This window comes from Melospiza georgiana, chromosome 4 (genome assembly GCF_028018845.1).
Source record: "Melospiza georgiana isolate bMelGeo1 chromosome 4, bMelGeo1.pri, whole genome shotgun sequence".
NCBI classification, from domain to species: domain Eukaryota; kingdom Metazoa; phylum Chordata; class Aves; order Passeriformes; family Passerellidae; genus Melospiza; species Melospiza georgiana.
The window spans coordinates 4,759,234-4,773,462 of NC_080433.1; the positions used below are offsets into that span (position 1 = coordinate 4,759,234).

The 14,229-nt window shown below is 41.2% G+C and overlaps 1 protein-coding gene across 1 annotated transcript in view; it reads left to right on the plus strand.

Annotated features, from left to right (window-relative positions):
* TAF3 (TATA-box binding protein associated factor 3) overlaps positions 1 to 14,229 on the plus strand; it is a 114,796-nt gene that overhangs the window by 74,176 nt on the left and 26,391 nt on the right. The window contains exon 3 of the mRNA XM_058023487.1: positions 12,063 to 13,879. Within this exon, the coding sequence (XP_057879470.1) occupies positions 12,063 to 13,879 (1,817 nt within the window). The remainder of the gene's footprint in view (positions 1 to 12,062; positions 13,880 to 14,229) is intronic.

Below are 14,229 nucleotides of genomic sequence, written 5' to 3' on the forward strand. Positions count from 1 at the left end.
ACCTGCTCTCTGTCAGTTTGAAGTCTTTCCCCCTTGTTCTATCACTACATACTGTTGTAAAAGGGTGCTTTGCAAGTGACACCATGAGAAGTGTATCACAATCATGTCACATCCATGCCCAGCTCTACTTCTGCAAATGCAGGACTCTGATACCTCTGAATCTCCCTTTTATTTTTCACTCCGATGTTTTTCACTGGTTTTTGCTTAGTTTAATTGTCCTACAAAGCCTTTCAGCAACCTCAGAAGTGCAGGATAGTTTTGTGACTGTGGCCTTGTAGAAGCCCCTGAGGTCTTTCCAGTTGTCTCCCTAAAAAGCTCTTGTACAGTGAGAGCATCTGACTGACTCCTGTGCTGTGTTTTCAGCCTCTGAGCTCCCTCGGAAGTGAGATTTATTTGAAGATGTTGCTGTGATCCATGAGGTCCTACAGAAAGAAGCAATAGATTTTAGCAGCTGTCCCTGAAAAATTATAAGGTCACCGGAAAAAAAAAAGCGGAGGTTTTAAATTGGATGTGGTTTAAATTTTCCTGCAGCCTCCCGAATCGGGCTCCTTGCTGGAGCGGGAAGCTGCGCACAGAATTATTGCTCAGCACAGTCACCCCATGCTCTCAGGGCAGTTTTTCCCCAGCAGTGCTGACAGCAGCAGTTTGAGCCCTCAGTGCTGCCCGATCCGGTTTCACGTGGCTGTGCGTGTCGCCGGGGAAGTGCTGCTGGCTGGGTGATCACACCGCCCTGGTCAGTGTTCCCCCTGCCCATAGGCACCTTCTGCAGGGCAGGGGAACAGGGGCAGCCTGGACACACATGTGCTCCCTGCAGAATGAAGCTGGAAGACAAAGAGAGTCACTAATTGGATTTGTAGCTGTAAGAAAAAAAAACTCTTAAAGTAAACATTTTCCTCTCTTCAAGTCTCCGTGGCTTCTTTCGTGAAGACCGCTTGAAAGTATCTGTTTCGGGGGTGAACCCTTGCCAGCAAATTTAATTTTGAGGCTTGTCAAGCTTTATTAAAACCTTATCATCAGTGATTTCCTTCTCTGCTAGATCAAGAAGATTGTATTTGTTATGGGATTCGTATTGTGGCTCAGAATTCATCGCAGCAAAGGAGTGGGGGCTTCACAGATGTACCAGGACACACCAGTGCCAGTTCAGAGCGCTGAATCCCGGGATAAGTGTGGTCAGCACATATTCTGAAGGCTTTGGATGCTGTTTAGGCAGAGTTGGAAGCTGTAACTGCACTTGTGTTAGTGAGTTAGCAACTGTGGGTATAAACTCATTGCTCTGTGTGCAAAAGCATTCATGATTGCTGCTGATATCATTAAAGAAATGGGATCCCAACATCTGAAATATTCCCGACAGCTGGAAGATCTTGTAAACACTTTGGGGCATGGTGTGCATACATTTATTACGGGAGGGAGTGAACATGTGTCTTTTTTTTACTCTTAAGTAATTCTGTTTACATTAGTGAGAGTTTTCCAGTCAATTGCAGAGCTTTTTAATTTATTTTTAATTAAATTTCTGTGACTTCTCTTAATTTGTGCCACTATGGATCAATACCAAAGATCAGGATTTCACCTAACAGGATAGACAGAGCTTTTTCAATTTATTCTAGAGCACAGGCCCTGGTTAGCTTTTTCTATACCTCTCAATTCATCTATTGAAAATAAACTTCTCCCTACCCCAATCTTTCTCTTTTTTAGAAAATATTTTTGAATTGTTGAGAAAATACTGAATTTCCCTTTTTTTACCTAATGAAGACCAAAAAATGGATGGAAGAGTCTCTTAGATACGTGCTCTGTTTGATTTTCTTATAGTGCCAGAAGTAACCAAAGCACTTTGGAAAACACAGATACAGTTCTTGCCCTGAGCAGCTTATCACTGGGATTCAAACATGCCCCTGCAATTGCAAGTGATGCACAAGAGGAGGAGGAGAGGCAAGGCAATTAATGGCCAAATGAGTTGTTGAACTAAAAAGTTACTTGAAGGTGATTTAAACACTCAGAGCCTTTTTTTTTTACAACAGCAAAATTGCATTTGTGAGGATGGTCTTTAAGCTGAGTTGAGCCAAGGCTTCCTTTTGGGAATGCATTTTTGCAGAAGCTCCCTCATGTGAATAAGAACATAAGAGATTAACACCCAAAATAGCCCAGGTCTACTTTTGAGGGAGTAAAGGAGTCAAAGGCAGACACAGGTAATTGTAGCTGATCACTTGTCTGCCAGAGGAATTCTCTCTCCATGTGGATTTTGTGTCCCACCTGGCAGTGTCTCTGTTTATCCTGTGAATTTGGAGATGAGCTCATGATTTAATAGGACACCACTGTCTTCATGTTGCCATTTCTTCCATGCCAGACATCTTCCCTGTGCTGATCAGAATTGCTGTGATCTCCCCTCCCATCTCCTCTACCTTGGCCACAAAACCGGGAACGAGTTGGGTCACTCTGGGCTGAAGGACACCTTAGCTAATTTTAGCAGCAATAGAAGCACAAATGTGCTTGTTAGTGCAATCTAAAATAGCTCATTGTGCCTTCATGTCTGCCTCTTACTTGCTGTCACTGGAACTCCTGAGGATGAGAAATGTGACTCTTCAGTTCTAAGGGCCTTAAACCACATTTCTGCTCCACAGGTGCACTACACAAAAAACCCCAAACTCTTTGGGGTTAAATTTTGAACTTGTGGGGAGAAAGAGTGGGATCTGAAGTAATGGAGTGAAAGAAATTTGTGATGTCTATGGGACAGTTATGCCTTCTTGTTTCTGGAGTTCTTTAGCTCAGTTGCAAAATATAACATTAAATAATCACAGTATTTTCTCTCTGCTGAATCCAAGTACCCAAATATACACGTAGGTTGCAAATCTGTGAAGGACTAAAATTCTGCAGTGCCAGGTAAAAATTATTAATATGGAAGAAGTGCAGGTACCCCAGTGCAATAAATACCCAGTCTGTTCCTTTGCCAGGAGGTACAAATAGTTGCTTCCTAAAATATTTGTAAAAGCCTAGGGATTTTCAACCTAGGATTTTATTGAAGGTAGAACAGTGTATTTTCTTATACAAGACTTTAGTATAGAAAAGGAAAAGCACTGTAAAAATCCTTCCAGATGTTTATATAGGTTCAGTGTTTTTGTTTTTAGTAAGATTTGTGATACTTGAAAAGCTGGTTTGGAAAGCTCAGCCAGGAAGATTAGATACAGAGGTGCAAAGTGAAAAGACTGATGGTCTGCTTTCCTTTTCTCAAGGAAAAAATACATATAAACCCCTCTTATTATATCTGAGAATTATTAGATACAGATAATACAATGTGGATTTTGAGTCTTTAGATGGTAAATTTGATCTTTGTGAGAGGAGCAATGCTGAATCTCAGTTGTAACAGAATTTCTCATCCAGGAATACTCCTGGGAAGATTATTAAAATACTACAGGTACTGACATCAGCTACAAAGATCTACTTGTGCATATTTCTTTAAAGGGGGGGAAAAACCACCTTAATACACAGTATTACCATAGCCAGGCCCTATTATACCATTGTAATCATGGCTGAAGCAAGAACGGTGATTAACGATGGCAATTTATTGTATCTGACGAGGGGAGAAAATAGGAGATGTTGTCGTTATCATAAATCATATCATAAATAACCAAAGAGAAGCACTCAGAAAGCTTGTGTGGTGTCAGCAGCAAGCCCTTTCAGGCACGTTAGCCCAGGATGTAGCCATAGAAACCCCAAAGTCATATTGTTATCTTAGTCTTGCTGCAGTTATGTGATACAACAGTATTAACATATAGATTAGGCCATTTATAATACTAGGTGTCATTTCAGGTTGGCTTGCTTATATAGCATTTTAGTTTTTTTATTGTGCCCAATGTTAGGGAAACGCTGCATTTTTACAGGTCAGTATAGAGCCATTTATAATGTATCAGCTTCACACCTCTGTCAGTCTTGCTAATGTACTCTGTTATTGATTGGCTGTACTCTATGAATTGTCATTGCCTAATTACCTTGTCTTTGCTAATAATTTTATTTTTTAGAAGTCAAAATGTTCCTTTAAAGAGAAAACCTCTGTGCCTGCACGCATACTTTGGGACAAGTTCTTGGTTAAGGATCATAGATCCCAGAGGGAGTAAAAAGTGAAATAAAAATCATGGAGACAACGCCAAAATTTTGTTGTAGAGGTTTTCTGTCCCTGGCTCTATGTTTTGATCTAACTGCAGTGGTTTTCACATTACACTCTGCAGAGTTCAGGGGAGAGACTCAATCCCAAGTAATTCAGAGCAACACCAAAGTGCCTGAGCCAAGGCTGCCCTGCTGACAGGGAGCTGGCTGGATCTCACACATTTCTCATTCCAACACTTCCTGAAGATGCTGCTGGGGTTGTTTCTGCTCTCCAGACCCATCAGCCCAGCACTGCTGTGTGTTCGTGTATTTGTGCATGAGCTACAAAAAATGTTGAGCTGCTGCTTGAAAGTCAAAGCAAAAATAAAATCTCTCTTGTTGTACTTAGACAGAAACATGTTTTTGCTTGCTGTAGCAGCACAAATTCTGGACTAATATTTTGTCAGGTCAGACAGAGATTGTGGGTGTAGCAGATAACCATCTGCCAACTCTGTTTTTCTGTCTTCAGCAGGGAACCAGCTGTGTCATTTAAAGAATCCTGTGTAATTTGGCTTCAAAATTTCCTTATTTTTGAAAAATGTTTGAATGGCGGCAGCCGCTAGTAACTATTTAGAAGTATTACTCTCATTGAATCTGGTATCCTAAAGCAGCATTGGAAGCCAAAATCTCACATTGTGTCCAAGATCTGATGCCCAGAGTGATGCTCCTCAGAACTTTCCCGCTTTTTTTCCACTCTCTTATGCCTGTGGCATCCTGAGGTGGGTTTTTTATAAGAGTACTTTATTTTTGTTGGGGTTTTTTTGCTTCCACCCTCAGATATATTTCCATTTGACTTATCTCATTAGGTGACTTCTAACCCAAACTAGCAGATAATCTTCCTTATTTTAGCCTCAATTATTTCCTCATTCTCCTGCACAAATGTTTGAACCAGGACAAAAGAAAGGATGGGACAGTTTCCATTAAATGTAGAACTACAGGTTTGGGAGTTATGGTTTGTTTCTGGCAAACTGTCAATACTCTCTTCTCATACTGGTGCTCAATAATTCATCTCCAATGATTTCACACCAAGATGGGGAGGATGGAGAGGAACTGAATCAATCTGGAAACTTTTGAGTCCAGAACCTGATTATTGCCATCATAAATATTTCCAGATGGTTGGATGTATTATGTCCTGAGGGATGGAGGGCTGTTTTGTTGTAGCTTCTTGGGCAGATTAATAAGGAGATTGATAAATATATACACCAAGTCTCAGTCCTGCTGAACACCTCAAACGTCAGTGCTGGCTAATAGCAAGGATTGAAGGCACCTCCCAGCCATTTGGGACAGCATTTTCCAGTGTGGTTAACAAATTGAGATGTTTAACTTCAAGCACCTTTCACATCTTCCTTACAGTGTTTTAGTTATTTATGCAAAATCAAATCACTTGCCACACCTGAAAGCTTTTTTTTTTTTTTTTTTTTTAATGTATTGGTGGTTTTTGCATTTGATAACATACTGAGAAAGGCACTGCAATGAATTTGCTGTCAATGTCAGTGGAAAAATCTGAGACACATGGATGATTAAATCCTTGGTGGTGATCTCTTCCTAGCTGTCATCCCATAGAAAATATCAACTGGAAAATGTCAGAGTTTGGTAATAGGTTGGTTGATCTGTGTAAAGTATAGGAGAAATCTGCTGTTTTATTGTCTGGTTGGTAAACAGGTCACATCAGTGATCAGCGTGTTCATACAGCAGAGAAATTATAAATACAGTTACAAATATATATATGTGTAAAATATGCACAAGTATCTATATAAAATCCAGTATTCTAAGCCCCACATGTGTCACAGGTATCTCAGTGTGTTCATTTTGCATTAAGGTATCAGGATATTGGCCTGTAGGATATCAGGATTGAATTTTGTCCCTCTTCCATTAATTTCCTTTATGGACTACAAGCACACTTTCTGTTTGTTTTGGGAAAAGGCCATTGTTATTACAAGTTAAAGAGATAAAACATATCATGGCACAAGAAAAAGACTTCAATTTTAACAGAAATCAAAAGCTCCTGCTTATTAGGATATGATAGGGATGTAAGCTCTTGACTTAATGACTTAAAATTTCCAAAAACTTATCTTTGGCTTCATCTCATGCTTTAACTAGACAATAGGAAAATTATTCTGGAAGTCTGCAGGAAGATTTTTTCTATTTTTTTTTCCTCACTAAAATGTTTCATATGTTGGGTGGGAACAATCCCTTCCTTCCTTACATTTGAGAGGCTGAGCTGGCTGTGTATAAAGCCATCAGCCTTGATATCCATGTGGTCCTAAGGAAGATATGCTTGGAAATGAAGATGGATTGCAGATTTCAGTGCAGGCACTGCCAGATCAGTTCCTTTCCCAAATCCTAATTTTCCTTAAAAACCTTGATGCTTCCAACTCCCTTTCTCACGTATTTGGTACCATGCAGTGCAGAGGAGCAGAGAGGCTGATCTGAACAGAACTATGTGTGAAAGAATTTTGTGATCTCCTGATCTTACTTTGGTCATTTTGCATTCTCTTAGAAAAGAAAATGTTCAAGTTCTGTTTAAAAAGAAAAGTATTATGGAAGGAATTTAATAGTTGAAAATAGGCATGTATGAGTTGGATGGAAACATCTGCTTTTTGAGAATTGTATTCTTAATGGGTTTGCTCTGATAGCTGATCCTGTTTATCTGCCATACTGCTGTTAATATCAAATGCCAAGTGCCTAAATCTTACATTATTATAATAACAAGAGTTGGCTTCCACAGGAACTGTTACCTCCCAGAGCTTTGTGCAATTCATACATTGCATGTAGCACTGGAGGTAAGAGCTGCTGCTACTAAAATCAAGTTACTCTTTCTTCAGCAAGTGGTGTCCAGCTTTAGCCACCATTTCTGACTCTGCTTCATCTTGTACATAAGAAATATTTATTTATTCTTAAATCTGCATGTCTTACCCAGATGGTTTTATCCTGTCACCACCCTGTGACAGAGTGAAATGTTAATCCAGTTTTCAGAAGAGAGACTGGAACTTCACTTAAATTAAATGCCAGCCAGCAGACAGGGTGGGTTTTTGGCAGGGTCAGGAGCTGAGCAGAGATTTTGTCTGTCCCAATCTGTGCCATGTTCTCCAGGACATCCATTTAGCTGTCAATGCTTTTGTTTTCTCACTGAAGCTACCAAGTAAAAAGTCTGGTGATGACCAAGAGGATGACAATTTTAATTTTACTGGTGTATTTATATATGATAGGTTTTCTTGCTTGAAGAATGCGCATACATAGGTGCATTTCTACTCAATCAGACGAGTTTTGCATCTATTTTTCTTACCTTCGCTATTATCTGACCTGTTGTGCTGCATCCTCTGACAAGGCAGCCGGGTGAGCATGATAATGTGGTACATGTGATTGCACTTCTTTTTCTGCAGAAAGGCAGAATTTCTGTTCCTTTGTACCCTCCTGTCAGTTTCAGAGACAAATAGTCCCTCAGTTTTCATAAACCTAGGGATTCATTACTGAAGTGTTGGGTATTGCTGTCCTGAAACTAAGCTGTGGCTAAATGAAGAAGGTAAATATTCAATAAACCTTTGCTCTGGGGTCCTGCTGTGCTACAGGGACATGATGTACCAAGAAATAGAGTTTGATCTTCTTTAGTGGTTTTTCCTTAAAAAAAGGTACAGATATTTCAGTTTCTTGCCTGAACTGTTCAGCTTAAGAAATTTTCCAGCATTTGAAGTGGTGGCAGATCCCCACAGTTTGCTTTTGGGGGTCTGATGCTTTCTGTTCAGATACTGCATATTTATCAAGTTCAGCTTTTCCAACACCTCTGTGAGATGGAATTATGATCATTTGTCAGGTGGGAAGGCAGCAGGATGTGGAGTGACCTGCCCCAAATCACCCTGCAGACCTGTGTCAAAAGAGAAGTGGATTCCTTCCTCCCCTAACTTTAAAATCATCCTTTCATAAAAGTGAATTTGCCTTCTGACATAGACCCAGGTGATGTTGTTACCCATTGAATCATCTAGGTTGGAAAAGCCCTCTGAGATCATCAAGTTCATTTACCCAACAGTTCCAAGTGTTGGGTAAATGGCCTTGATGATCTATTCCACACCACTAAATCCATGTTCCCAGGTGACACATCCTCATGATTTTTGAACAATTCCAGGGACGGTGATTCCACCACTTCCCTGGCACAGCCTAATATTCTCAAGTAAGAAATGCTGCATTTCTAACCACATTTCTCATAGGCAGCATGCTGACAGCACTCAGCTTGTTCTATTTCAGTGATGGACAAATTCAGTGCTGCGGTGCCAGAACTCATCCCTCCTGTAAGCCAGGCTCTGCACAGGGGGCCTGCTGACATAATAAACAATTGCTCTCTATAGCTTTAGTAATGTGAGCATTAATATTGATCCAGCACTGGCTTCTCTAACGACCAAAAAAAAATGTATCTGTTATCTTGAGAAACCTCCCAAACAGCTCCAGTCTCCTTTCATTACAGGGGAGAGTTATGAGGGCAGATGGTTGAGGTGATATCCATTTGACCTATAGATGCTAACTCGGGCTGGATCATTAATAAAGGTGGCTGGAGATGGGGAGAAATGGCAGTAAAGAGAGTTTAAAAGCAATCCTGTGCACAAAGGATGCTGCATCCAGAAGTGCTGGGTGGCAAACGAGATGGACAAGGTGAGGAAGTGGCCACGTGGTTGTAAATGCTCATCACCAAGTCAGGCAGCAAACACTTAAAATCTGATGTTTTTCCATATTTAGTTCCTGCTCTGGTGTGAATCCTTTGGGAGGAAAAAGAGCCATAGGTCTTGAACTCAAGATAGAAATTTCACTTTCTCTAATTAACTAAACCCCCCCCAACCACCAAAAAAAAAAAAAAAAAAGCTTCATTGTTTTCTGCCACAGCTGTGGTGGCTCAGGTTTGAAAGCTGCTGCCTGGCAGAAAACCAGTCCTTGCTAAGGATCAGACTGTGGCCTTGTTCCAAGAGAAATTTGGATTTCATTTGACCACGATAGGATTCCAGATTGTCATCTGAGCATGTCTGAAAAGTGGTGAATGTGTGTCAGTAGTTAAGTGCTCATGAACTTCCTTAGTCCCTGGATTGTTCAGGACTGACCCAGGCAATTTTTTCCAGATGTTTTGGGGAATCCAAGTCCATATAAAAGGGATGGTAATGCTTCTGCTTCCTTACTAAGTTGTCTTTGTGGCTTGCAGGAATGTGCATGAAAGCTGGAGCCAAGACACCCCGATTTCTTGTCTCACCTCTACAAACTGCACTTTAACCTTTCTGCCCTTCCCTGGCACCTCCACACAAGATCACAGAAACTTCGTGGGCCCGCTGCAAACTTTACTTGGCCTTATTAAAAAAAAAATAAGCATTGCTCTTTTTTTTATGGTACAGAACTCTGGTCCCTGTTCTCCAAAGCTCCTCTGAAATTGTTTTTTTGCCTTTGATCCAGCAGCTGCTGGTATTCTGCAATCCTGAGTAGGTAAAACATGAGAAGCACCTTGGGATGGGAAGGAGTTATAAAAATATGAAATATTGCAGTGCCCTTCTGTGAGATACAGTGTGAGAGAGGGGCTGTTAAAATGGACACTGGGCAGAAATCTTTAGCAAATAATTTTTCTAGTAAGTGTAATTTTTTTACTGTTGCAGTAGTTTATTTTCCACTTTATTGACTTTTTAATCCCCATGTTTGTTGTATTAAAATGGTTAATATTCCTATCTCTATTCTAATATTCCTATTCTGTTCTAAAGTCTCTATCATCAAACCCTATCTTTCCTAATATTTTAATTTGGCTATACTTTTCATCTTGTGGCTGAGACAGAAGATTTCTCTAAATCCTAATTTTAAAGTATGATGTTTGTTTTAAATTTTATCTCCTACTTTTAAATGAAAACAAACTCTCAGTTCTGAAGTAGTGGAATGGGGTTTGGAGGGAATTGCTCAGTAGCAACCAGTGCTGTGTGACATCTGATGAATGCTGATTCTTCATCCCCAAAACCTCCTGAGCGGGTGAAGGCAGCTGATTTCTGCAGCAGCTTAAACAGAGATTGAAATTACTTCATGATGGGGAAGCAGATTTTTTCCCCCATAGCAGGTGCAGGCTCAGTCCAGAGTGATTTCTCAGTTATACTCTAACTTTGCAGTTTAAAAAATTCAATGTCAGTGCCCAGCCAGGCAAAACCTAACTCCCTAACATTTCTGTTTTTCACGGAAGGCTAAGACTTTATCCTCAGGCAAAGTCTCCTCTCTGGGCTGGCTGCTGTAAATCCTCTGGGCCCTGGTGAAAGCCAGACTTGCTAGCTCATTTTACTTAATTTGTGATGCTGGCAAGATTTGTGCTGCAGCCCAGGGCTCTTGACTCAACTCTCCTAAATCAGAGCATTGACACATTACAGTAGAGAAACACCAGCGCAGAAAACCTGAAAATAAATTCCTTGAAAAGAGATATTTCAGGAAGATGCTGTCTTGCTGAGTTTTAAATAGTGTTCAGTGGAATGTTTCAAGTTTCTTGGTGCTTTTTTCATTAAAGCCACCTGCTCATTAGGAAGTTGGGTTTTAGCCACTGTCCTCATAAATGTTTTTTACTCCATATTTCACAAGAGAATCTTGGGGCACTGGATATCTTTCCTCAGAAACCCTGATAGACAAAATGTCTTGGGTTTTTGCAGGTGGGTAAACAGAAACTTGGGGTAAAGTGAAATGAGGTTGTGTGTGTAGGAATGTTAACCAGCAGAGGTGTAATGATGTAATTACTCCAAATACAAATGTGTCAGGTTAATGCCTGTGTAGACATTCTTATTCAGGACTAAGAATCCTTTTTCCTGCTCGGATAATTCCATTTTGAAAGTGAGGAAGTGTATCAAAGAGGATAAAGTGCTTGCCTGTGGTTGTGGAGATCAGAGGTTCTCTTTTTAAATCTACTGTGGATTTGTTGGGAGATCTCAAGTGGATTTTCTCCTTTCTCTGCACCATAATGTCACGTGTGGCTCTGAAGATGGTGTTGTATGTAGGGAAAAAAAATAATTGTTATTAAACAAAAAACCAGAGCAATCACACAGGTGGTATCCACACTGGTTTGGAATAGTTGATGTCTGATGTCTGCACTGTGTGGATTTCAGGTTTATCTTGTTTTCAAAAGCTGGTTTTTGGTCTCACAGCCTGAATGCCCACTTGCTCTAAAGTGTGCTTGGTGAATTCCTCCTTCATTTTGGTTTCACTGCTGCAGGAAGCTGGCATATGCACTCCAGGATTGTCCCACGATGCAAACAAAACAACAGTAAGGGAGATGATGGGAAAATGCATTTCAAAGGCACATTCCTGATTGAACCAACACACACACACAATGCTGGGGCGTTCCCATAAAGTCATAACAGATAATGTCCACCTGCAGCAGCTCTTGAGATGGTATCAGAGACAGAACCTGGCAGGTGAATGGGGCTTAGTCCTCTGCTTTAACCTTCAGCCTGTTCTGCTTCAGGAAGAATAAACTAGGTTTAGGAAGATGTTTTCCTAGTAGTTAATCTGCAGTCAAACTTGGGTGAGATATAGGCAAGAAAGACAGTTCTGGTTAGTTTTACTTTGACACTTTGCTTTGACACTGTGTTACAGGAAAAAATGCTTCAACCTCTTTTCCTTAATTTAAAAATGAATGAAGAAGTTATTAGGGTAGAACTGACACTTTGGGCCTGCTCTGCAAGCTCTGCCACTGGTGAGCTCTGTCCTCCTCTCTTTGCTCATGGGTTCAGTGTTGCACTGCAGTGAGGGCACCTGCCAGTTCCAGTGGTGGCTGATGTGACACAGAAGCTGCCACATGTTCCTCCAAGCAAACCAGTAAGAAAGGTGGCCAGTTGTCTCTTCTGGGCTGAGCTGCACATGATATTTGTTGTGGTGCTTGTTTGTTTCTGTAAAACACATTTCAATTATCTTAATGCTTTTCTAAATGTTCTTTGTTGCAGAGGAGGAAGAGGAGCAGGTTCCTACCGATGGAGGTACATCTGCAGAGGCCATGCAGGTCCCACTGGAGGAAGAAGGAGATATGGAAGAGGATGAGGCAATTAATGATGAGAACTACTTGAGCAAGAGACCATTAGAAAGTCCTGATCCTGAGGAATTCCCACCTGTGAAAAGGCCAAAACTGTCTGTTTCCAAAGGGGATGCCTTGGATGGAACTGTGGAACAACGTGAGCCTCTGAGCTCAATAAATACACAAAAAGTCCCACCAATGCTTTCTCCAGTTCACGTTCAGGACAGTGCAGACCTTGCCCCCCCTTCTCCAGAACCACCGATGTTGGCTCCCATTGCAAAACCCCAAGTGCCCACCCCCAAACCTTTAGAGGCAAAGCCGTTCGTACCCAAAACAAAGTCCAAAACAAATTCTCCAGGACAAAAGACAAAATCACCGAAAACTACACCCTCACCAGTGGTAGCTGGGAGTCCCATTCGTTCACCAAAACCTGGATCCAAAGAAAAGAAGTCACCAGGTCGCGCCAAGAGCCCAAAAAGTCCCAAAAGCCCAAAGGTTCCTGCTCACGTTCCACAACCACCTGTGAAGCCTGAACCACCGAGTAGACCCCCTCTGGCTGCATTGAGTGAGAAGATAGGAAAGGAAAACATCCAAGTGAAACAGGCACAGACACCACCTGAGCCTGCCCCCAAGCCAAATCTGGACAACCAGGTGAAGAAAGTGCCGGTCATGGACAAGACCATCGATGATTCAATCGATGCCGTGATCGCTCGGGCGTGTGCGGAGCGAGAGCCGGACCCCTTCGAGTTCTCCTCTGGCTCTGAATCAGAAGGGGAAATTTTTACCAGCCCTAAAAGACTTTCTATTTCAGAGTCTGCAACTCCTAAACCTTCTGTTCCTGCCAATAATGCAAATAAGGCGGGAGCAACTCCAATACCTGCCTCAGGTGGGACCTCAAGTTCAGACATTTCATGGACAATGGATGACTCAATTGATGAGGTCATTCGGAAGGCAAACATGGGGACACCTTCTAATCCACCTACCAACTTCACTTATTTCTCCTCTCCTTCTGCTTCACCTCCAACTCCAGAGCCTCTTCTCAAAGTCTATGAGGAGAAAACCAAGCTGGCTTCATCGACAGAAGTGAAAAAGAAATTGAAAAAAGAGCTGAAAACTAAAATGAAGAAGAAAGAAAAACAAAAGGAAAAAGATAAAGAGAAGAACAAGGAGAAAAATAAGGAGAAGGAAAAGAACAAGGAGAAAGATAAAGACAAGGAAGGAAACAAGGAGGCAAAGTTTCAGTGGAAGGAACTGCTCAAAGAGGAGGATCCTGATCCATATAAATTCAAACTAAAGGACTTCGAGGATGCTGACACAAAAGTAAAGTTGAAAGATGGCAATACCAAAAAAGAGAGAGAAAAACATAAAGATAAAAAGAAAGAGAAAGAAAAAGGCAAAAAGGACAAGGATAAAAAAGACAAAGAGAAACTCAAAGATAAGGGTAAGGAAGATAAGATAAAGGTGCCATCAGCACCTCTTGTGTTACCTCCCAAAGAAATGTCTATGCCCTTGTTCAGCACACCATCTGCCATGAGGCTTCCCAGCATGTTACCTTCCTTGTCTCCCATGCTACCTGAAAAACTATTTGAGGACAAAGAGAAACCTAAAGAGAAGAAGAAGGACAAAAAAGAGAAGAAGAAAAAGAAAGAAAGGGAGAAGGACAAAGAAAAGGAAAAGAAGGAGAAGGAAAAGGAGAGGAAAGAAAGAGAAAAGAAAGAGAAGGAAAAGGAGAAACACAAACATGAAAAGGTAAGCTGGTTGGATGAGGTGAGATGTCACACTTGCTTGAGGAATCCACATGGATTCCTGTGTTTGCTGCTGAGCATTGTCTAAGAGCTTTGAGGAGAAGTGTGGTTACAGGATTGGTGTTTCTTAATGATAACAGCTCCAAGGAAGGTGTCCACCAAGAGCTTCAGAGATTGTCCCACATCTCTGGAAAAGAAAAAAGTGGAATTCTGGTTCTGTGAATTTGAAATGGGAGACTGTCCTGGCTTTTCTCAACCTTCTTTTCACTTGGAAAAGCTGAGGCTCAGACACAACAACACACCCAGCAAAGGGATGCAGTGTTGTGCTGCAGAAAGTTTGTTCTGTAGGTTTCC